This window comes from Cricetulus griseus, chromosome 3 (assembly GCF_003668045.3).
Source record: "Cricetulus griseus strain 17A/GY chromosome 3, alternate assembly CriGri-PICRH-1.0, whole genome shotgun sequence".
Lineage (NCBI taxonomy): Eukaryota > Metazoa > Chordata > Mammalia > Rodentia > Cricetidae > Cricetulus > Cricetulus griseus.
Window position 1 is genome coordinate 81973608 of NC_048596.1, and position 25201 is coordinate 81998808.

At 41.9% G+C, this 25201-nt stretch overlaps 1 protein-coding gene across 1 annotated transcript in view; it reads right to left on the bottom strand.

Annotated features, from left to right (window-relative positions):
• Tmc5 (transmembrane channel like 5) overlaps positions 1 to 12987 on the bottom strand; it is a 56982-nt gene extending 43995 nt beyond the window's left edge. The window contains 2 exon segments of the mRNA XM_035441621.1: positions 10104 to 10250; positions 12192 to 12987. Of these exon segments, the coding sequence (XP_035297512.1) occupies positions 10104 to 10250; positions 12192 to 12987 (943 nt within the window).
• Between the last annotated feature and the right edge of the window lie 12214 nt (positions 12988 to 25201).

A 25201-nucleotide genomic window follows, 5' to 3' on the forward strand; every position in this document is an offset into this window, starting at 1 on the left:
AGTTAAAAGAGCTAGTGGTACAAACATAAGCTAAAGCCAAGCATCCATAATTAATAATAAGTGGCTGGGTGGTGGTGGCACACGCCTTTAGTCCTAGCACTCGGGAGGCAGAGGCAGGCAGATCTCTGTGAGTACGAGACCAGCCTGGTCTACAAGAGCTAGTTCCAGGACAGCCTCCAAAGCCACAGAGAAACCCTGTCTCACCGCCCCCCCCACAAACCAAACCAAAACAAAACAAAAAATGTAATAAATAATAAGTGTCCATGTCTTTATTTGGGAACTGGTTGGCAGCCCAAAGAAAATGTCAACTACAGGTCTGTGAATTCCAGGCCAGCCTGCTCTACAAAGTGAGTTCCAGGATAGTTTCAGAGCTTCATAGTGAGATCCTGTCTCAAAACAAACAAATAAACAATAAAATACCAAATTAAAAACAACCCTCTGAATCTGACACAAGTGACCTGCATGCTGGACCGAGTTTGGTGGCAGGATCTGACACACCGAGGTTTGGTGACAGTTCTGGCTCCAACTGCCAGCCCAGCGGGACCCGGCACGCTCGAACACTGCCGACGCCCGAGTAACAGTGACACCTCCATCCACGAGAAAAGGACCAACATCAGCGTATTGGATCTGTTTGCATCTACCAGAAGAGAACCTTGGTTCCACACCCACCAGGAGAGCAAGAAACTCTTGCTACACTCACCAGAAGAAAGGATGAGAAGAGGACAAGGTAAAAGCACATCCAACAACAGAAAACCCAATATGACACCACCAGAGACTAAGAACCATACACCAGCAAGACCTGAACATCACAATGCAGATGAACCAGAAGAGAATGACCTTAAAAGCATCTTCATGAAAATGATAGAGGACCTCAAAGAGGATATGAGAAAATCCCTTAAAGAAATGGAAGAAAAAACAAACCAAAAAAATACAAGATATCAATAAGTCTCTCAAGGAAAGAGTTCAAGACCTAAAAACTGAAATAGAGACAATAAAGAAAGCACAATCTGAGGGAATGCTGGAAATAGAAAAGCTGGGTAAATGATCAGGAACTACAGATGTAAGCATAACCAACAGGATACAAGAGATGGAAGAGAGAATCTCAGGAGTTGAAGACACACTAGCGGAAATAGATTCAAAGAAAATCTTAAGTCCAACAAATCCCTATCACAAAATATCCAGAAAATATGGGGTACCGTGAAAAGACCAAACCTAAGAATAATAGGTATAGAAGAAAATGAAGAAATCCACCTCAAAGGCGCAGAAAACATATTCAACAAAATCATAGAAGAAAACTTTCCCAATCTAAAGAAAGACATGCCAATGAAAATACAAGAAGCCTACAGAACACCAAATAGACTGAACCAAAAAAAAAAAAAGGTCTCCTTGCCACATAATAATCAAAACACCAAATATACAGAACAAGGAGAAATTATTAAGAGCAGAAAAGGAAAAAAGTCAAGTAACCTATAAAGGCAAACCTAACAGAATTACACCTGACTTTTCCATGGAAACTCTGAAAGCCAGAAGGTGTTGGATAGATATTCTACCTACAATAAGAGACCATGGATGCCAGCCCAGACTACTATACCCAGGAAAGCTTTCAATCATTATAGATGGAGAAAACAAGATATTCAATGACAAAACCAGATTAAAAAAATACATATCCACCAATCCAGCCCTACAGAAAGTACTGGAAGGAAAACTGCAACCCAAGGAAGTTAACTACAACCAGAAAAACATAGGCATTGGATAATCCCAACTTACCAACAGCCAAAGGAAAAAGGGACAGAATCCCACACATAATCTTGCCACCATCACCAAATCAAAAACAAACAAGAATGAACAATAATCAATGGTCATTAATATCCATCAGCATTAATGGTCTTAACTCCCCTATAAAAAGACACAGATTAGCAGAATGAATAAGGAGACAGAATCCTTCCTTCTGCTGCATACAAAAAACTCACCTCAACTTCAAAGACAGACAGTACATAAGAATTAAAGGTTGGGGAAAGATCTTCCAATCAAATGGACCCAAGAAACAAAGGGAGGGGGTAGCAATCCTAATATCCAACAAATTGGACTTTAAACTAAAATCAGCCAAAAGAGATGAAGAAGATTATTTCCTACTCATCACAGGAGAAATCCATCAGGATGAAGTCTCAATTCTGAACATTTATGCCCTAAATACAAAGGCATCCACGTTTGTAAAAGAAACATTACTAAAACTCAAATCACACATAAAGCTGCACACATTATAGTGAGAGATTTCAAAACACCACTCTCACCACTGGACAGGAACACCAGACAGAAACTTAACAAAGAAACAAAAGAACTAATAGAAGTTATGGTGCAATTGGACTTAACAGATATCTATAGAACATTCCACCCAAATACAAAACAATTTACCTTCTTCTCAGCACCACATGGAACCTTCTCTAAAATCGACCACATACTTGGCAACATAGCAAACCTCAACAGGTACAAAAAAATTGAAATAACCCCCTGTGTCTTATGAGACCACCATACTTTAAAATTAGAATTCAACAACACGAACTACAGAAAACCTACAAACTCATGGAAATTAAGTAACACCCAATTGCACAATTCATGGGTCCAGGAAGAAAAAAAAGAAATTAAAGATTTCCTAGAATTCAATGAGAATGTGGACACAGCATATTCAAACCTATGGGATACTTTGAAAGCCATGCTAAGAGGAAAGTTCATAGCGCTAAATGCCCACATGAAGAAACAGGAGAATAATCACACTAGAGAATTAACAGCACAACTGAAAGCTTTGGAAAACAAAGAAGCCAATACACCCTGGAGGAGCAGATGCCAGGAAATAATCAAATTGAGGGCTGAAATCAATAAAATGGAAACTAGGAGAACAATACAAAGAATCAATATAACAAAAAGTTGGTTCTTCGAGAAAATCAACAAGATAGACAAACCTTTATCCAAACTTACCAAACAACAAAGAGTGAACATGCAAATTAATAAAATCAGGAATGAAAAGGGGGACATAACAACAGACACAGAGGAAATCCAGAGAATCATCAGGTCATACTTTGAAAACCTATATTCCTCAAAATTTGAAAATCTAAAGGAAATAGACAATTTTCTGGACAGATTTCACATTCCAAAATTAAATCAAGAACAGATAAGCAACTTAAATAGACCTAGAGCCTCTAATGAAATTGAAGCAGTCATTAGAAGTCTCCCAACCAAAAAAAGCCCAGGGCCAAATGGCTTCAGTGCAGAATTCTACCAGAAATTCAAAGTACAGCTAATACCAATTCTCCTCAAAGTATTCCACACAATAGAAGCAGAAGGGTCATTACCAAACTCTTTTATGAGGCTTTAATAACCTTGATACCCAAGCCACACAAAGACACAACTAAGAAAGAGAACTACAGACCAATATCCCTCATGAACATTGATGTAAAAATTCTCAATAAAATATTGGCAAATCAAATCCAAGAAAATATCAAAGAAATCATCCATCTCAATCAAGTAGGCTTCATCCCAGGGAAGCAAGGATGGTTCAACATACAAAACTCCATCAATGTAATCCACCACATAAACAGACTGAGGAAAAAAATCACATGATCATCTCACTAGATGCTGAAAAAGCCTTTGACAAAATCCAACACCCCTTCATGATAAAGGTCCTGGAGAAATCAGGGATAACAGGAACATACCTCAACATAATAAAAGCAATATACAGCAAGCTGACAGCCAACATCAAATTAAATGAAGAGAAACTCAATGCAATTTCTCTAAAATCAGGAACAAGACAAGGCTGTCCACTCTCTCCATACCACTTCAATATTGTCCTTGAAGTTTTAGCTAGAGCAGTAAGACAACAAAAGGAGATTGAGGGAATACAAATCGGAAAGGAAGAAGTCAAACTCTCACTATTTGTAGATGATATGATCGTCTACATAAGTGATCCGAAAAACTACCAGGGAACTCCTACATCTGATAAACACCTTCAGCAAAGAGGCAGGATACAAGATTATCTCAAAAAAATCTGTAGCCCTACTATATACGGATGACACATTGGTGGAGAAAGAAATCAGAAAAGCATCACCCTTTACAATTGCCACAAACAACATAAAATACCTTGGAGTAACACTAACCAAAAAAGTGAAAGACCTGTACCATAAGAATTTTGAGTCTCTAAAGAAAGAAATTAAAGAAGATACCAGAAAATGGAAAGATCGCCCATGCTCTTGGATAGGCAGGATCAACATAGTCAAAATGGCAATCTTGCCAAAAGCAATCTAAGATTCAATGCAATCCCCATCAAAATCCCAACACAATTCTTCAATGACTTTGAAAGAACAATTTTCAACTTTATATGGAGAAACAAAAGACCCAGGATAGCCAAAAAACCCTGTACAATAGAGGAACTTCTGGAGGCATCACCATCCCTAACTTTAAGCTCTATTACAGAGCTATAGTCCTGAAAACAGCTTGGTATTGGCACAAAAATAGACAGGTAGACCAATGGAAGTGAATTGAAAACCCTGATATTAACCCACACACCTATGAACACCTGATTTTTGACAAACAATCCAAATATATATGCTGGAACAAAGAGACCATCTTCAACAAATGGTGCTGGCATAACTGGTTGCAAACATGTAGAAGACTACAGATAGATCCAAACCTTTCGCCCTGCACAAAACTTAAGTCAAAATGGATCAAAGACCTCAACATAAACTGAACCTATGAGAAGATAAAGTGGGAAATACTCTTGAATTAATCAGTACAGGAGACCGATTCCTGAACATAACACCAGTAGCACAGACACTGAGATCAACAATTAATAAATGGGACCTCCTGTAACTCAGAAGCTTCTGTAAGGCAAAGGACACAGTCAACAAGACAAAACGACAGCCCACAGACAGGGAAAAGATATTCACCAACCCTACATCTGACAGAGGGCTGATCTCCAAAATATACAAAGAACTCAAGAAGCTATTCTCAAAAACACCAAACAATCCAATTAAAAAATGGGGTACAGAACTAAATAGACAATTCTCAATAGAGGAATCTAAAATGGCTGAAAGACACATAAGAAAGTGTTCAACATCCTTAGCCATCAGGGAAATGCAAATCAAAACAACTCTGAGATACCATCTTACTCCTGTCAGAATGGCTAAAATCAAAAACACCAATGACAGTTTATGCTGGAGAGGATGTGGAGAAAGAGGAACACTCCTCCACTGCTGGTGGGAGTGCCAACTTGTACAGCCACTTTGGAAATCAGTATGGCAACTCCTCAAGAAAATGGGAATGAGTCTACCACAAGATCCAGCAATTCCACTCCTAGGCATATACCCAAAAGAAGCACATTCATACAACAAGGACATATGTTCAACGATGTTCATAGCAGCACTATCTGTAATAACCAGAAACTGGAAGCAGCCTAGATGCCCCTCAACCGAAGAATGGATGGAGAAAATGTGGTACATTTACACAATGGAGTACTACTAAGCAGAAAAAAACAATGGAATCTTGAAATTTTCAGGAAAATGGATGGAACTCAAAGAAACCATTCTGAGCAAGGTAACCCAATCACAAAAAGGCAAACATGATATGTACTCACTCATATGTGGATTTTAGACATAGAATAAGGGATTACCATCCTACAATCCACACTTCCAGAGAAACTAGTAAACAAGTAAGACTCTAAAAGAGACAAACTTTGTCTCCTGAAGAAGGGGAAGGGGTCACCATCCCCTGAGCAAATTGAGAACATGGGAAGAGAGGGGAGGAAGCTATGAGAGTGAGAAGGGAAGAAAAGGAAGGATGTGGAGGTCATGAGGAAGCAGAAAGTTTGAGTCAGGTGTAGATTAGAAGAAAGTTCGTATGATAGGTGAAAGACTTAAAAATTAGCAAAGAAATATAGCCCAGATAAGGAAACTCTCCAAACTGAATGTAGGGCAGCCTAACCCAGAAACTAAGGCCACTACTATGACTTAATGCCTGGAATTTACCAGCTTACAAGGCCATAAGATAACTGGGTACCAAGAATTCCCAGATGGCACCCTCCCCAAGGGGCTCATGGAGGAAACAGATTGCCCCACTGGCCAATGTGTCAATAATTAACAATTAAGGGTCCCTATGAAACAGAGAGATAGCTACCATTTGCTCAGGGAAGATAAGCATATCCTGAGGTCTGCAGGTTTTACAACTGGTGGGTCAGGAGGCCATCTGATTCCCAGCCCTCTCCTCAAGACAAAGGGCCTCCTAGGAACCCATGACTCTGGTCATGTATTCAACGAACAGAGAGTTGAGGCCCCTCCCTAAGCTTGTGGTTTTTGCCTTTAGCCTGAATACTGAGAGAGCCCGTTTGTACAAACATTCACCGTTTTTAAAAGCCTCTTGCTGTTTGCATCAAGTTTCTGCCTCTACATGGTGATTGGGGTGGCCGAAGTCCTGGGCTGAGATCCTGGAGGCCTGAGCCTCCAGGATTTTAGTTGGGGGGGTTGGTAGAGGAGGAAGGGAGGGAGAAGGGAACTAGGATTGTCATGTAATTCAATCTTGTTTGTAATTCAAATATATAAAAAATAAAAAAATAAAAAACTAAAAAAATAAAGGAGTGCACTACCAAAAAACAAAAACAAAACAAAACAACAACAACAAAAATAAACAACCCTATGTGTTTGGGTATTTATTTGTTATGAAGTATTCCTGTCATAAAAGGTAGCAGATAAACTTGTTTCAGTTGTTATTAATTCAATTAGCATTCTCCCACATCTATTGTTTGTTATGCACCATAACACTGGGAAAATCACTGAGAACCTTGGAGGACACACAAATGATTCTGAATTCTTCAGAAGTGAATAGTTTACCACAACGGAGGAACACTAGGAAGGATCTGGTTGGTGCCAGGACCTTTGGCCTATAGAGGAGCCCAGAGTAGGAAGCCATGGTTGACATTTTTTTTTTCATTTTAATTGTGTGTGTATGAATGAATGTGTGTGAAGCTCAGAGGTTGACATCAGATGTCTTCCTCAAACACTTCTCTACCTTATTCTCTGAGACAGGGTCTCTCTGAGCTTGGAGCTCATCTATTCAGCTAGCCTGATTGGCTGTGGAGCTCTAGGGATTTGCCCATGCCCCTCCCCCATTGATAGAGGTTCATCAATACCATGCCTGGTTTTTAACCGGATGCTGGGGATCTGAACTCAGGTCCTCGTGGTTGCACAGCAAGCAATTTACCCATCAAACCTTCCCCCAAGCTCTTGACTTGTCTTTGAAGAATTTTAATTTCCAGTGTTCTCTAGAGCTGGATGATCAGTCATCCACCCATATTTGCCCTGATTCTTCCCAGCAGCAGTTCATGGTAGACTGGGAGTCAGGGTCTGGGCCAACCTGTATTCATCTTGGCTGTCAAATTAGTAGTTGAGTTGCACTGGCACTTTCTTTCTGAGCTTCAGTTTGCCCCTTAAGCAATAGAGATATTTCCTCCCTCACTGTCCTTCCTGTGAAATTCCAATGTCACAGCTGTGTTTGATACATGCCTCTGTGTGCTCTCTGTGTGTCTGTGCGTAATACACCCAAACAGTAACATCCCCCACACTTATCAATTCCCTTTCCTTCCTCCTTGGGACTGCCATTGCCCCTGTTGAGAATGCAAGGCACATGTTTGTGATATTGTTGGGCAGATCAGTAAGTGTTTGGGCTCTGGAGTAGAAGTTCCTTTGCAAGTGGCTAACAGCCAATGTTCTCAGCAGTACAGATGCCCCAGTTATCACAGCTTGACTTGTTCAGCTATATGCTTGAGGGAAGTGATATGTAATCAGTAGAAACTATTATTTATTGTCTTTTGAGATGGGGTCTCTCTATGTAGTTCCTGGCTGTTGTGGAATTAAATATGTATACTTGGCTGGCCTCAAACTCACAGAAATACAACTGCCTCTGCCCCTTGAGTGCTGAAATCAAAGGTGTGAGCCACCACACACAGCTTTCAAATTTGTTACTTTAAAGGCTGGGAATGTGCTCAGTGATATAGGAACTTGGATATTTTCCTAGGATGTGTGAGGCCCTGGGTTCAATAATCAGCATTATGTGATATTCTCTTTTCCTTCCCTTTTTACATTTGTTTTTTAATTTTTGAGACAGGGTCTCTTGTAACCCAGGCTGGCCTCAAATTCACTATGTTATTGAGAATGACTTTGAACTCCTGATCCTCTTGCCCCCATCTCTAGAGTGCTGGGATTACCAATGTCCCACCTAACCCTGTTAAATTTGAAAATTTCCTCTATAGAGATTAGCTCTGTGATCCTGGCCCATGATGCTGAGTAGCACCAGTGAACTTTAGCTCTCCAACAGTACACAAATCACCAAGGAAAGCAGCTCTTAGCAGTTTTCAGTGCAGCATGATGCTAAATTACTAGGTTCCATAGTAGATTCGATGCATTTTGACTTATGGTATTTTCACCCAGAGCATGAGTCAAGGAGCATATATTCACAGAGAGACTCATCCCATCCCTTCCTCTCTGACCTGAAAACCATTCTCAGCACCCCTCCAGCCTATTAACCCTCTGCCTGCATTTTATAGTACCAGCATCCTGTACTGCTCTTGGCTGGTCCCTCTCTGCTTCCTTCCATTTCCTGCTACAAGCTGCAAGATTACACAGTAATTAATCAGCCTCTTTTCACAAATACAATCCATAAGAATTAGGAATTATTCTGGGGGATTAATCCAATACAAAAGTTGTATTTGGCGCTATAGTCTTATGAATAAAAGTGACTATTTATTGCTATAGATCCTTCTAATACTTTATTCTTTTTGGTAAAAAATTTGGGATTTACTTCCCACAGTTCAACACTATCTGATCATTTACTGGACACAATTTCTCCCATACTGATTACATCCCTTATCTATGTGTGAGACCGGTTTCCCGATATCAGGTCCTTGTTCCCCTCTCTTATGTAATTGCAGAGATCTGCCTTCCATCGATTATCCTTATTGACAGGCCAGTGTTTAGGGCCCAGGCAAAAAGCATTCCATCTAGGACATTCCCAATATCCAAGGAGAGAATTACTACACTCCCAAAGTTGTTGATTCACAGCTGCCTAGATGGATAGAAAAAAATAAGCATGACCTGATTCTACCTCACTGGCAGATAGAGACATGATAACCTAAACTAACCCTGCATTAGAAGATTCTCAAACTTCTTGTTTTATTAACTCAAGATTTTAGCACTGAGATTTACTGCTCTCTGCTGTTTCCCCTGAGAAGATAATGACAAAGGTAATCAGCCCATTTGCTCATCCTCAGGGAAAAGTAAACTTTCCTGAAGGCCTGTGCTGCCACTGAGGCCAGAGCACTGGAAGGTACCAGGTTTTGTTTCTTGTGCAAATTAAACTTAGACCCTCTCCTTGACCCACAGCCCTAAGCAACTGGTGCTAAAAGCTTCTCCTAGAAGTTTTAGTTCATTGCTGTGAACATAAATCTTATCTGCCTTGCTGACCCTGAGAAATTCAAGCCTCACATTGTATTGCAAAAAGAAGTACTGTTGCAAAGGTATAAGTACCTGCACCCCCAAGAACTAGGGAAGGAGAAGAAAAAGAAGAAGAAGAAAAAAAACGAAGAAGAAGAAGAAGAAGAAGAAGAAGAAGAAGAAGAAGAAGAAGAAGAAGAAGAAGAAGAAAAAGAAGAAGAAGGGAAGAATAAAAAAAGACATGGATCACGTTGTAAGTAACTTCTTTTTTCTCTCACATTTTAGTTCCTTTGCTTATTTGTGGCTCCTTTTTTTGAACCCTGAGCGAAGGTTTTAGAAGCTGGCCTTCTTTTCCATAATTGCCCTCCCTCTTCCTTGTCTTCCTCCTCACAGCTTTCTTTCCATCTTTGCCCTCTCCCTCTTCTCCTCTCCCCTCCCCTCCCCTCCCCTCCCATCTCCTCTTCCTCTTTGATTTGCAGCAATGGCACCTGGCTTCCTACACGCAGAGTTCTAGTTTCTATATGTAAGGAGGCTATCTGAGGGGAGAAGTCAATGTCACAGCTGTGGCGTGCCTTTATTCACTGCCTTTTGCTTTCTTCCTGGCACAGTAATGCCACCTTAATGCATACTTACCATAGCCATTTGTAGGATCACCTGGCAGAGAGTGGCGTTGTGGACCTGCCATTTCCATGAATGCCATTTCAATGCTGTCGGTGTAATCTTTGTTCTTGCCATTACTCCTGCAAGGAAATAGGGATCCCATTGAATATGTTCTGCTGATGCATATTATTATGGATTGAAAAGGCCTAGGAAATTCCTAAAGCACATCTCCATGTCTATGAGGGTCATTTCCAGAGAGGATTATCTAAGGGGGGAGACCACCCCTGAGTGAGGACAGCACTGCCCGTAAGGGGGGCCCAAATGAAATCAAAGGGGAACCAAGAAAAATAAACCTGAATGTGAATCCCCCCTTTCCCTCCTTCCTTCCCTCCCCTCTCTTTTCCTCTTCCTATCGCTCTGCTTCTTGGCCACCACAATGTAAATTATTCTACGTCACCACACACTCTGCTCCATGATGGGCTAAAGCTTTTGAAACCATGAACCAAAATACATCTTTTCTTCAAGTTATGTCAGATTTTTTTTGTTACAGTGGCAGAAAGTCATACTAGTGCAGTCCCACTCTATCCAGCAATAGAAGGGTGACAATCCACTCATCCATCTATTTGTCCATCCATCATTCATTCACTTTTTCCTGTCATCACTCATTCATACATAATCTATCCATCTATTCACCCATTTATCCATCCATAATCCATCTATTCATCTGTCTTATGATGCTGACTGAAGGCCAGCCCTGTGTTATGTATGAGCTAGGCACTAAAGACACACACACACACACACACACACACACACACACACACACACACACACACAAGACAAGTGGTACAACCCACTTTTAATAGAGCTATGAGCAAATAGAAATTAGTGAGCACCAAAAGACAGGCCTGAGGAATTTCAAAGGAAGGATGTGGGGATTCAGGCTGAGAGTTCTAAGAAGGCTACATGGAACAGACACATCTCAGAAGGACCCGGAAGGACAGATTCAATGCAGTCAAGGGAGCAAATACAGGGGCAGCAGAAACACAGGTGGAAGGCAGAGAGCACTGGGTGTAGGAAAGAAAGCTGTAAAAATCAACTCACACAGGGCTGAGGAGATGCTCAGCGAGCATGAGAACCGAGTTTGAATCTCCAGCATCCACAGAAAAGCTGGGAATTATGACCCCAGTATTGGAGTACCAAGAAGGGTGGACCCCTGGAGCTTACTGCCCCCACCCCAGAAAACACACACACACACACACACACACACACACACACACACACACACACCCTCACACACCCTCATCCTAGACAACTGAATCAGAAACTTCCTTCTTTCTTTCCCTCCTTCCTTGTTTTAAGAAAGGGTCTCACTATATAATCCAGTTTGACCTTATTATCACAATCCCCCTGCCTCAGCCTCCTAAGTGCTTATATTATGGTAATGTATCACCACTTCTAAAGAGTCATTTTTTAAAAACTCAAATTTATAAATATTATAATTGAAATGGTACATATAAAGTAAGACATCAGTTAAAATTCCATGTGGCAAAATGTATGGGTTAACAACAATAAACAAAAAAACTAACCAAAAAAAATTAGTGTTGTTGTTGACATGACCTTTGGAAAATGTTAGCCCGGGAAAGTTAGATTTGGCTCAGCTATGACACCCAGATAACCAGATAACAGTGACCAAAAATGGTAGAAGCTAAAATCCTTTATCCATGTTGACTGGAGAGCTGAATGCTTGATCCTCAGCTGGTGGTACTATTTGGGGGTTTCTGGAAACTTTGGGAGATGAGATCTAACTGGAGGAAGTGGCTCACTGAGGGTAAGTCCTTGGGGGATGAATCTTGTCCCTGCACTTCCAACCATCCACCGGTTTCATTCTCTTTGCTACCCACTCATCAGAATGTAAACATCTCTCCTCTGCCACATATTCCTGTGGCCATGATGTTCTGCCCAAGAACCAAGGACCAAGACACCATGGGCTTGAACTCTGTGGGTATTGTTGATTTGCACTGGGCATTTTAGATACAAAGGTAATCAATACATGCGGCTAACTGAAACAACTGGACCAACTCCTACTTGCTTGATGAGTACCACAGTGAGGGAGATAGACTTGAACTTACCTCCTGAGGGGTCCCAGTTTGGAAGAGCCATAACTATGACCTTCCTCGGCATCTGGATAATCAGGTTCTCCCCAAAAACCTGGAGCATTCTTTGAGCCCTCAGCACCAGGATAGTCCGGTTCTCCATAAAAGTGGGGCGAGTTTGGCTGACTATCAGCACCTGGGTAATCAGGTTCCCCCAAGTTGTCTGGGTAGGAACCGATTCTGGAACCAGTGTAACCGACATCTCTTCTGGAGCCTGGCAGTTTGGAACTGGCCCTGGGACCAGGATTATCAGAGCTGCCCCGAGCTCCAGGGTAGTCTGGTTCTTTCAAGGATCCCAAATAACCTACATTGGTTCTGGAACCTTCATAGTTTGTGCTCCTTCTGATTCCTGCAAAACCAGAATGGCGCTGAAAGCCGGGGTAGTCAGGCTCTGGGGATGATTCTGAGCAGTAGGGATCGCTCTGGAAGTCATTATAGTCTGGCTCAGGTAAAGATTCGTGATAGTCTGGCCTTGTTCTGGAATGTGCAGAGAATGAAGGACTCCTCGGGCTGCGATAGCCTGTGTTACTCAGAGATCCGGGGTAATCTGCTTCTGCTACAGAGCTGGGGTAGTCTGGATTTGTTCTAGAGCCCGAAGAATATGGGTTGCTCCTGAGATGGTGGAAGCCTGAATTGTCCAGAGAACCTGGAAGTTCTAGATGATCCTGAGTTTTCAAATGGCTCCGTGTATGATTTTGAGACCCTGAATAGCCAGGGTAGTCCCCATGCCCATCATAGCTGCTATTCCTGTGAAAGGCAGACATGATGTCAGTGAGTCTTCACCGGTCGTGTTAAAGCATTGCTGTCTCTGTAGCAACTGAGACCTTTTTATTAACCTGAAAAATCAAAAAGAAGGGAAAGGTCAGATACTTTTCTTTCTCCCTTGTATAAATTGCTGGGTTTCTTCCAGTAGCTGATAACTGGGTGTTGAGGTGCCAAAAACAGTGACTGCCTTTTGTAGCCTCCCCACACCTATGATAAGGCTATGAATGTGCTCAATGGCAGGCCAGCAGAAGCATTGTCTACAGCTTCCAGGTCACACTGTTAAAGGACTGAAGTCATTCTTGTTTTTCAGCTTTCTACTTTCTGTGCGCTGGAAAGGAGCTGTCAAATGGTGCTTTGGGGTCATGAGAATGACTGTCTCTGTAGGAACAATAGCACAACATATGGGGAGCTGAGTTGTGGGCAACTCCCCCGAGCAAAGCACAGGAGCTCAGACTACTACAGAGGAAAGAGTAAACCTGTGACTTTTCTCAAAATACTGATGCCTACAAACACAGTTATATCTTTGATAATATGTCTTTATGACTTGGGGATCATGAACCAAAGATGAGAAAGAACAAAATAAGTGTTTTGAGACAGAATCTCGTGTAGCCCAGGCTGGCCTTGAGCTCACTATGTAGCAGAGGATGACCTTGAGCTTGAACCCAAGTTCAAGGATTTCAGACTTGTGCCACCATGCCTGGTTTAAGCCATGCTAGGCTTCCTGCACACTAGACAAGCACTCTACCAGTTGAGCTTCACCCCAGCCCTCGGAACCCAAACATCTTCGAGCTGTTCGTTTGAAACAAGGTCTCACCGAGTAGCCCAGGCTGGTCTAGAACTCACAATCCTCCAGTCTCAGCCTCCCAAAGCCTGGTGTGCGCCACTGCCTCTAACCTTGAAAATTTTGATTGCTCTTGTGTTTCTAGGGTTAATGGAGCATAAATCAGCTTGCGTGCACAAAGAAAGAATAGTTTATGGAACTGAGACAGAAGGCTTGGGCAAGGACATCAGGTAGGTAAGATCCCTTCTGGTTTGAAAACGTGATTTTATCAGTTTCATGAGCTCTTCAGATGGGGAGCACTGTCTAATCAAGTAATAAGGTTTTCTCTAGATGTCCCTTCTCTGGCATCAGTGCCTTGATTACCCCCCTTGAAATCCTCCTAGCTCCCACTAGGCGCAGGTGGTACAGAAAACTCCCACTGTCCAACCAATGCCCCGTGATCACGTGACCCCAGCCTGACCAATCAACTTCCACCATTTCTTTGCCCACAGGGTTTGGCTCAGTAATGGATGGGCTCTAGACTAGCTGAGGAGATGGTGTTCTTCCAATGAGGTAAAAAGCTCAGCCTGGAGCTACTGGTGTGGTGTTAGTGGGGGTTGAGAAGAAAATGATACACAGAGAAGAAAGTTCCCAAGGAGAATCAGCTGGGTCTGTTGCTAAGCCGGTAGGGGGAAAGTAAGGAAAGTAAAACACAAACACACCTCTGCTGTTTCACGCCTCAACGACTTGGTAAATGTGGACGCCTTCAAGAAGGAAGTAGAAGATTTTCAAAGCTTGGCCAATTTAGGCAAGTTTATCTCTGTGTAAATGACATGGGTTAGGCTTTGAGTAACCAAAGCTTTAGAAAATATTAACTCTCTCCTCTCAGCTGTGCCTTCGGAACGTTTGTAGGCTGTCTTGATTCCTGGGAGATCAGTACCAGGGGAGTCAACTTTCCTCCCCTTTCTTCCCTCCTGCCATCCATTGCTCTCTGCTATGGAAACACATCTTGGTAGCACCCCTCCTTATGCCAAGCCCCTATGGGCTGGATGTGGTGACCAGGGGAGGACATATCACCCAAGCAGAACTGGAGAGTTAACCCTAAGAGCTTTGTTTTGCTGGAATTGTAGCCAGACAGCTTAAGCCTGTGTAAGGGGCCGTGGACCCAAAACTATGCGGCTTAAAGCCCACTTTTGTAAGCCTTTTAATGACCTTTAAGTTTGCAGCTTAAAGCCAGCTCTGTGAGCCTTCTGTAACCTGTAATTAGATGGTTTGGCCACACGGAACTGCTAATTGCTTCAGTTCTGAGAAAGGGCCTGGGGCTTTCCTGTTCGCTGTTCTGGGGAGGATCACAAGATATTCTGGCTGATAAGAAGAATGCTCCAGCCCCAGCCTACACCAGATGTTCCTTCCTGTTATCTCCCCGCTTACCCAATTTCCTTGGTGAAGGGCTATATAAGCCCAGTCTGAACCCCAATAAATTGAGACCTTGACATTGCATAGACAGACTCTGGTCCCCTCTTTTGCGCCGCTTGGTCTCCTTCCTTCTCTCACCCATGACTCTTTCAGGCAGCCCCCCTCCGAACCCTGAATGACTGACCCGAGGGACGGTACAAGCCTGAAGCTTCCACTAGTCACCAATGGGAAGGTTTGCCTAAAAGTGCTGCCCACAGGGAAAGAGCAGGGCCAAGAGATATATAGAAAGAAGAGTGCTGGTGATATGCCTGCAGCCACTGATCCAGCCACACCTCAAGGCAGATGAATGCTACATGTCTGTGTCATTGCATTCCCTTTTTGACAAAATTTAGGGTCAAGTTGCTAATTGCCTATGAAATAGAAGAATCTTGACTATAACATGACCTTTGCAAGTAGGGACATTTATCCACACTGTAATCTATGAAGACCTATTGCTATGCTATAGTGCAAATTATTTTTCTTAACATGGTTTGGAACTCATTTGTTTCCTTGTAGCAATTACCATGTCAGTGCTAGGAATTCCCAGTGTCTGCATAAGGCCAAGGTCTTATATCCAAGTAAATACTCAAGAAATAAAAATAGATATATGTAGACCAGCCTAAGAGAAATAAATATATCCACCAAAAGATGACAAGTCATGTGACTTTCACAGGAACTTTTATGAAGGCACCCCAAAATTGAAAACTCAGATGACATTCAAGAGCAGAATAAGGAAATGAATTATGGCATGCTCACATCATGAAATACTCTACAGAAATAAAAAAGACTGAACTTTTGCTACATGAAGTAGCATGGATGAGTCACAGATTAAAGAGATGAATACAAAAGAGAATATGCTGTATAAATTTATCCCAGTTCAAGATCAGGCTGGTAACACATGCTGGTTTTAGACAGAATACTGGATACAGAGAAGAAAAGAGATAGGCAATAAGTAGGATTTTCCATGAGGGTATCCCTAAGGTGTTAGGTGATGATGTTATATTCTTGTGTGGTGTGCCTAGAGGTATAGATATGTGTGTGTATGTGTGTGTGTAAATGTTTGTCAAGTTGTACACTTAAGACCTGTGTATCTATTTGTCAATATATTACTCCTAAACTGAAAACAAAGGCTGAAAAAGGTTGGAGACTATGATGCTTGGTATGGTGGCAGAAGCCAGAAAAATCACAAGCTTCGGGCTAGCCTAGGTTACATCGGGAGTTTGAGGTCAGCCTTGGCTAGCCAGCAAGACTATCTCAAAAGAAAGAAAAGAAAAGAAATAAAGAAGAAAAAATCCAGAAAATCAAAACCAGAAGCCATACCCATAACACCAGCTGGGGAGGGAAAAATAACCCAGCACAGATTTGGGCTCACAGATACTTCTGATTTGCTTGCATCTAATTCACAGAAAATCTGAACAAATGAAGACAAAATCTAGGTGAAGACAGGACATTTTATCTGGCTTAAATGTTGATGTGACACTAAAATGAAAGTAGTTAGGAACACCAGCACTTAGTGTCAGGTAGAAAGGACTTTAGTTCCCATTGGCTAGCTGTGTGGCTGGGCTGAGCAACTAACCTCTCTGAGTCTGTTTGCACATCTACCTCGCACCAATAGTAACATTTTGGCACCATCCCCAGGCAGCCTCAGGGAACAGAAGTTCTGTGTGAGCACTGTGTGTGTTTATGTATAATGAAACCCTGGGCAACTTCTAGAAGAATGAGGAGCTATGGATTAGACCAGGATATGATTAAAGAAACGGGTAGTCCCTTGTGACAGACAGGAGATGGAATGATCCCATACAATTCCTAGGTAGTCACAGTGACAGTAACAAAACTGTTTTGGGGTTTTGTAAGATAGGGTCTTATGTAATCTAGGTTGGCTTCTAGATAGCAAGTAGCCAAGGCTAGCCTTAAATTCCTGACCCTCCTGCCTCCATCTCCTGTGTGCTGGGATTATAGGCATGCACCACCTTACCCAGCCTATAACTAAATTTTGCTTTAAGCGGTTTATTAGCCCAGTCTACTGGGATATCAGTGTAGGTTCCAGGAGCAGGGTAGGAATGTGAGCACAAAGAAGGTCAGCTTGTCAAGATAGCCATGCTGCTGAGAATCGGTTTCTAAGCAGGATTTATGAGAACCCTTCCAGGGGGATCAGTTAACAGACAGAAGACATCAGCCAAGGCCACTTATAAAGCACTCAGGGACTGACAACCTCAGGAGCCTAATGTTGAAGGGACACCAGGGTCCCCTCTAGGTCACTGATGTGAGACTCTCTACAATGGTTTAATGCAGCCTTAATGAAGAATGAAATTATTCTAACCACAGAGAAATGTATGCAACCAGAGACCATCATATTAAGCAAAAGAAGTCAGACTTAAAGAAATATCACTGAGTTAAAGAGATGGCTCTGTGGTTAAGAGCACTTGATGTTCTCCCAGAGGACCCAGGTTCAGTTCCCAGGACCCACGTGGTAACTCATGACCACCTATAACTCCAGTTCCAGATCTAATGTCCTCTCTGGCTTCTGTGGGTAACAGTTATGCACCTGGTACACCTGGTACATGAAGGCAAAACCACTTACATTTTGGTGGCACATGTCTTTAATTCTAGTACTCAGGAGGCAGAGGCGGGTGGATCTCTGTGAGTTCTAGGCCAGCCTGATCAATATAGTGAGTTCCAGGACAGCCAGGGCTATGTAGAGAGCCTCTGTCTCAAACAAACAAATATTAAAAAATAAAGGCATAGTGGTGCACACTTTTAATCCCAGCACTTAGGAGGCAGAGGAAGGAGGATCTCTGTGAGGTTGAGGCCAGCCTAGTCTATATAGCAAGTTCCAAGCCAGACTGGGCTACATAGTGAGACCCTTTCTCTATAGATAGATAGATAATAAATGATGACAGATAGATGACATTAGGTAGATAGATAGATACACAGATACACAGATAGATAGATAGATAGATAGATAGATAGATAGATACATACATACATACATACATACATACATAGATCACATTTTTCTCTCATTTGTGGATTTTGGGGTTTATGTAGATACACAAAATTAACACACACACACACACACACACACACACACACACACACACACATACACACAAACACACACAGCATGGAAGTAGATTATTTGAGGGAATGATGGGATTTAGAAGAAAGAGAAGGGGAGAAAAAGAAGGGAAAGGTGGTAAATATGGTTAAAGTACATGATATATTTTATAAAAACATCTTTCCAAACACATCACTGAGGACAATAAATGTGCACCAATAAAAATCTTTGCTAAAGAGAAAATTAGAGAGGTGATTCAGCAGTTAAGAGCACCAGCTGCTCTTGCAGAGGACCTGGGTTCAAGAACCCGCACCCACATAGTGGCTCAACCATTTGTAACTCCAGCTCCAAGAGATCCAATGCACTGCATGCCCATGGTACACAGACATACATGCAGGCAAAACACCCACACACATAAAATAAAAATACAAAATAAAAATATTTTATATGCCCTTCCTAAAGAGAAAGGAGGATCCATTAACTGAACATACTCAGCTCCATGGAAACTTGGCCCCAGCCCTTACTTTTCTCACTGTGTCTGCAATTATAGGAATTGTGCCCAATAAAATGTAGTCTACAGATCTCATCGGGAACTGCTGGCGTCATGGCTTCCAGGAAACAGGCTTCTATAAATTAACTTACTTTGTTGACTGACATATATTTTACATAGTCACCGGGTGCATAATGCCTGAGGTTGTGTGTGCATTGGATAATGATCAACTCAGAGCAACAGCTTATCATCGTCTTAAATATCAATTATTTCTTTATGGTGAAAACACACAGAATCTTTCTCTTGAAATGTGTGCTGCATTCTTATTAGTTTCCTTCATCTGGGGTGCTAGGATGGCCTCTTCCAGGAACTGGGTGACAGGTAGATATAAGTGGCTCTATTCTCTGATGCTGGCCTCACCTGAACATTCCAAGCTTACTGACTGTAGGCAGAAATGAATGTCAGAAATGATGGGGAGGGCCTCTGACACAGAATCCAAGGAACATGTACATATATGTGAGACAGGCACAAATGCCTTCTTGGTTTATTTTCTCTTAAGAACACACACAAAAAAAATGAGACTACATTGGATTCTGGAGACTAGAAGGAGAGAGTGTTAAGCATTACAGCCAGACCTTGCATCTGGGGGTGGGAGTGGAGTGGGAGTGGGGGAAGGGCTGTATCTACCCAATGAAGGAAAGTATGTGAAAAGAGAAATCACTGTTATCCTCACTAAGCATGCAGACACTATTTCTTGTCACTATTCTCTAAGTTTATTGTAAGAACATTTATATAGCATTTACATTGGATTATCTGCTATAAGTCACTCAGAGAGGGTTTAAATTATACAGGGTAGACTTAGCTTCTATGCAAATGCTGATATTTTATATAAGGGATGCGAATATCTGCATATTTGGTGTCAGCTGGGTCCTAGAGCCAGTCCCTCACAGGTACTGAGGGATGACTGCATGATACACATTATTCATGTATAGTATTTAAACATTTAAACACATTCTATATATAACACAAATGATATGTGTTACACATATGTAAAACACCATGACCTATGTTTCAGCTTAGTGCAAGCCAGGCTTGAAACCCAACTATAAGATGAAGATTACCATACATGGGATATGGGTGTCATAGATTATTTTTATCGGGGAGAAATCACTTACATGAGATATCGATAACCCAGGGTCAGCGCTCTGAGCATCCAGTCTCTGCTGCTCTCCGAGACCCGACAGGAACCCTGAGAGAGGGTTCACCTCGCTCTCCTCAGGCCTATAACCTGCACACCCTTTATGCACCTGTGGCCATGCCCAAACGGGCATGGTCAGCACCACAGATACCCAATAAGATCTCTCCCTACAATTCCCCTTTTAGTCTAAAGAAAAGATTTAGACTTGATACAAAACTATATACAAAGATGGCAAAAAAATCAAGTGTGTGCTAGGAAAAGGAAAAGTATGGACATACACCCTTGAGATTTAAAGCCAATAAAATAAGAGCAAATGGCAAGAACTACATATCCAGTCCTAGGATAAAGGTATAACAGAGATTACTATAGAGCTGTACTAAGCTGGAAAATTTAAGTCTTGTATCTAATATCTCTATCTAGGGAAAGAGAACAATAATTGTGACAGTCTAATCTTCAACATCATCAAAGACCTGAGGAGGAAGATAACAATACTAGGGTAGGCAAAAGTGCAGGCGAGCAACTTCCAAAGGTGCAGCGAAGACAGAAACAGCAGGTTACCTGGACAGTCACCCTAAGTCTCACAGCAGTGTAGGGGCAATCAGCTTTGGCTAAGGCCTAGAATATCAGACTAACCAGCACAGAAGCAGGGAGGTAGAAAAGCTGTTTTACCCTTACTTGGCAAGCTTCAGCAGTCGTCTAAATTATCTCCTGCAAGCACAGTAGGACAGCATGTCCAAAGTCAGTGGTCAAAGTGGGGGCAGTTCTTTGCCCAAGGGGCCATTAGCTGAGGAGAGAATGGACTCCAGAAGGAGTGACATCAGTGCCCAACATTTTCTCGAGAATAGCTTGGTGCTGTCAGGAGCAATTGTGTTTCATGTCAACAGAGTACCAATATTAAAATATTTAAATGCCATATTCTGAAGGCCTATGAAGTGTTTGAAGATCAAAATCTATGTCTGACTAATCGCAAAGATATAAGAATGTGGGTGAAAATATATGTAATTCTCTTGAGCCTAGTTGTAAAAAGGCATAAGCTTCCTAAATAATTTAGCAAGGACCAAGATTACAGCAATATAACTATATACACATTTATGTGAACCTCTAAAACAGAGGTAGAGTTGAAGTATCTTAATCAGAGGTAGAACTATATAGTGCAACATGATAGAAATATACTAAATTGTGTCAATATACAAAGTATCTTAAACATATGTAAAAGCATATATACATAGAATATGATAAGGATATTTGTGCACCTAACATTGTAAATAGAAAGAAGACCTTACACAGTATGACAAAATGTAATATACAAATTATCTTAGCCAGAGTTTGGGCAGCACTGGGGTAAAACGGTATCTAGTGGACATGACATGGCCATTTTGCTCAGGAACCCACAGCAGCTGTAGTTGACAACACAAGATAAAGTCAGTGAGTATTTCAGCATTGTCTTAGGGTTTCAGGGTTTCTTTTCTTTTCTTTTCTTTTTTTGGTTTCAGGGTTTCTATTGCTGCAGCCAAACACCATGACTATGAAGTGAGTTTAGGGAGGAAAGAAACGGTTTATTCACCCTACATATCCACATTGCTGTTCATCACTGAAGAAAGTCAGGACAAGAGCTCAAATAGGGCAGGAACCTGGATTGAGAAGCTGATGCAGAGCCATGGAGCATTGCTGCTTACTGGCCTGTTTCTCTTGGCTTGCTCAGTCTGTTTTCTTACAGAACCCAAGGCCACCAGACCAGGTATGGCACCACCCCCATTGATCACTAATTAAGAAAATGCCTTACATAGCTGGATCTGATGGAGGCATTTCCTCTATTAAGGCTCCTTCCTCTCTGATGACTCTAGCTGTGTCAAGTTGACACACAAAACCAGCCAGTACACACATGGTTAGGGGAGAAGGTCGGGAGGTCCCACCTTCAGCTGAGGTGCTATTGGCAGTTGATAGCTACTGGAGAAGAGAGAATCATTTTCTTCAAGGGTGTGACCCCTGGTATCATTGTCCATGTCTCCAGTAGACCCTATACATGGAGACTAGTATAGTGATCATTATGGCTGAACATCAAAGTGGACACTACAGCTGATGACCACAGTGGACACTTCTCCTGACCACCACAGTGATCACCATAGTGATTACTATGGTTGAACATTACTATGGCCTAAACACTGAACACTACAACTGATCACAACATTGACCACAATAGTGACCTTTATGGATGGTCATTGTGGTAGTTTGAATGTAATTAGCCCATAAGCTAATAGGGAGTGACACTATTAAGAGGTGTGGCCTTGTTGGAGGAAGTGTGTCACTGGGGATGGACTTTGAGGTTTCAGATGTTCAAGATATGTTCAGCGAGGGACTCAGTTCACTTCCTGTTGCCTGTGGATCAAAATGTAGAACTCTTAGATCTTTCTCCAGCACCATGTCCTACCATGATGATAATGGACTAAATCTCTGAACTGTAAGCCAGTCCCAATTAAATATTTTTCTTTATAAGAGTTGTTATGGTCATGGTGTCTCTTCACAGCAATAGAAACCCTAAGATAACCCCTGATAAGTTAATCATACTCTAGTAGAAGATCACTCATCCAAGAATATATGGGCAATACAAATTGAACTTGATATGTGTTTTTAAAAAAGCCATAAAACTAAAAAGAAGTTACAAAATTGGGTAGGTAGTAAAGGGGGGATGAATATGATCAAAATATATCGCATTAAATTCTCAAAGAATTTAGGAAATTATATATATTGATGAATAAGTAAAATAAAAAGTTTATTTTTTAAAGGCCTTCTTAACAGAAAACACTTGATAAACCTGAGTGAAAAAAGGCAAGCATTTTCTTGACTTATAGCCATTTCAAATGAAAATGATTTGTGCAAACAGTCAACTATTAAAGCATGGTGTCTTAGGGCAGAGTGGTGACAAAAAAGGTGGGATAAACTGGCATCGTGATTGCTTCTCTCCATCAAACCCAACAGGTGACAGAATCTTTCAACCAAATCCAATCAGAGAGCAGGCACACCTGCTGGGTTTCAGAAATGCCTTGGGGCATTCAAACTGAATAGCCATTCATCATGGCAATAAAGGGAGATTTAGAAGCCCACATTGCTGACTGGATGATCAGCTCCATGCCCCACTCCTCCTGAAGCTGGTAAAGACAGCACAAACAGGTGACAGGATAGAGGTTGGAGCCAGCCTGTTCTACCTAGGCACAGCTAAGATCATTTTAAAGGGCTCAAAGAGGGCTGAGGGATGGCTCAGTCAGTAAAGTACTTGCCTTGCAAGCATGAGGACCTGAGTTCCATCCCCAGGACCAACTTAAAAAACCCATATGTAGTGGTGTAGTTGCTGGAGCCCAGAGCTAGGATTCCTGGGACTCACCAGTCAGTCAGTCTGTCCTGTTTGGCAAGCTCCAGGCCAGAGAGAGACTATCTCAAACAGTAAGGTGGATGGTATCTGAGTAATATGTGCAAATACTTATGCAACACACACACAAAGAGAGAGACAGAGACAGAGACAGAGAGACAGAAACAGAGACTTAAATAAAAGAAAAAGGATGCAATGAGAAAGCCCTTGCTGATTCAGAGGAATGTGCCTAAGATCAACCTTTGGCTTTTGCCCTCATGTGCCCACACAACTGTGACCATAAGGAGATGGAGATCTGAAGAGCACTTTGATATCAGACATGGAGATAGAGAATTTGGAGTTTGCCCAGCTGGTTTTTGGTCTTGCTTTGGTTCAGTATTTCCTCACTATGTCCCCTTTCCTCCATTTTGGAACAGTAATGCATATCCTGTTCCATTATATGTTGGAAGTATGTGACCTGCTTTTTTATTTTGATTTTACATGGGATTACAATTAAGATATTTTCTGAGTCTCAAAAGAGACTTTGAACATTGCATTTAAACAAGTTTGAGACTGTTACAGACTATGGGGACTTTTGAAGTTATACTAAATGCATTTTCCATTGATTGATATGACTACAAGCCTATGGGGGCCAGGGAGTGGAATGTGGTAGTTTGAATAAAAATGGCTCCCATGGGCCCACAGGGAGTGGCACTATTAGGAAGTGTGGCTTTGTTGGAGGAAGGGGGCGGGTTTTGAGGTCTCAAATGCTCAAGCCAGGTCTAGTGTAACATTCACTTCCTGCTGCCTCCCAATGCAGATATAGAACTCTCAGCTACCTCTTCAGCACCCTATCTGCCTGTATGCCACCATGCTTCCTGCCATGATGAAAATGGACTAAACCTCTGAACTATAAGCCATCCTCAAATGTTTTCCTTGATGAGAGTTGCCATGGTTGCCAGGTAGTGATGGTGCATGACTTTAATCCCAGCACTCAGGAAGCAGAGTCAGGCAAATATCTGTGAGTTCGAGGCCAGCCTGGTCTACAGAGTGAGTTCCAGGACAGGCTCCAAAGTTACACAGAGAAACTCTATCTCAAAAAAAAAAAAAAAAAAAAAAAAAAGAGTTGCCATGATCATGGTGTCTCTTCACAGCAATAAAACCCTAACTAAGACACCATATAAGCAAGCACACAACTTTTGCACACATATGCCCACATACTTTTGACCATATAAGCATGCATACTTACATACCACACACATACACAATAGAAGTCTTTCTAATTAAGATCTCCATAGCATCTCTACCAAGGACTCTTCAGTAGCCTCAGAACTATGTCCCAGTGTCCTTTCCAATGAAGACCAAATGAAGCAGCAAGCTTGGAGACTTCCCGAAGCCAGTGGGTGTCCAGAATCACACTGCAGACACTCCTGACTTATGAACAGGTTATGTGCCAAGAAACCCCACAGTAAGTTGGAGACGCTGTGAAACAAATGCCCACAGCATCTCACTCATCAGTACAGCAAACACTGTGCATGCTGGCTGCTTCCCTGGTGGCCACAGGGCCCAGGGGAGAATATGGTGCCATCTCTAGGCTGGGAAAATGTCAACATTCAGCTCTTGACATCTAAACTCTGAAGTGCTTCCCCTGAATGGATGTAGCTCTTACACCCTCATCAAGTCAAAACACAGTAATGTGGAGTTCCTGGGAAGAAGCTGTGTCTGCCAAGACTGATTGATTAAAACTGTAGTGTTTGGAGTGTCTCAAGTAGTTATCCCTTGGCCGCTTCTGTGTAAGAACAAACATCCTTTGGCTAAAAATAAACCCTTTTGGAATCTATTAATTTACTAGACCACTAGCTTCCACCAACTTGAAAGCCAAGGCTGTTTTCAAATAGCATCTGAGACC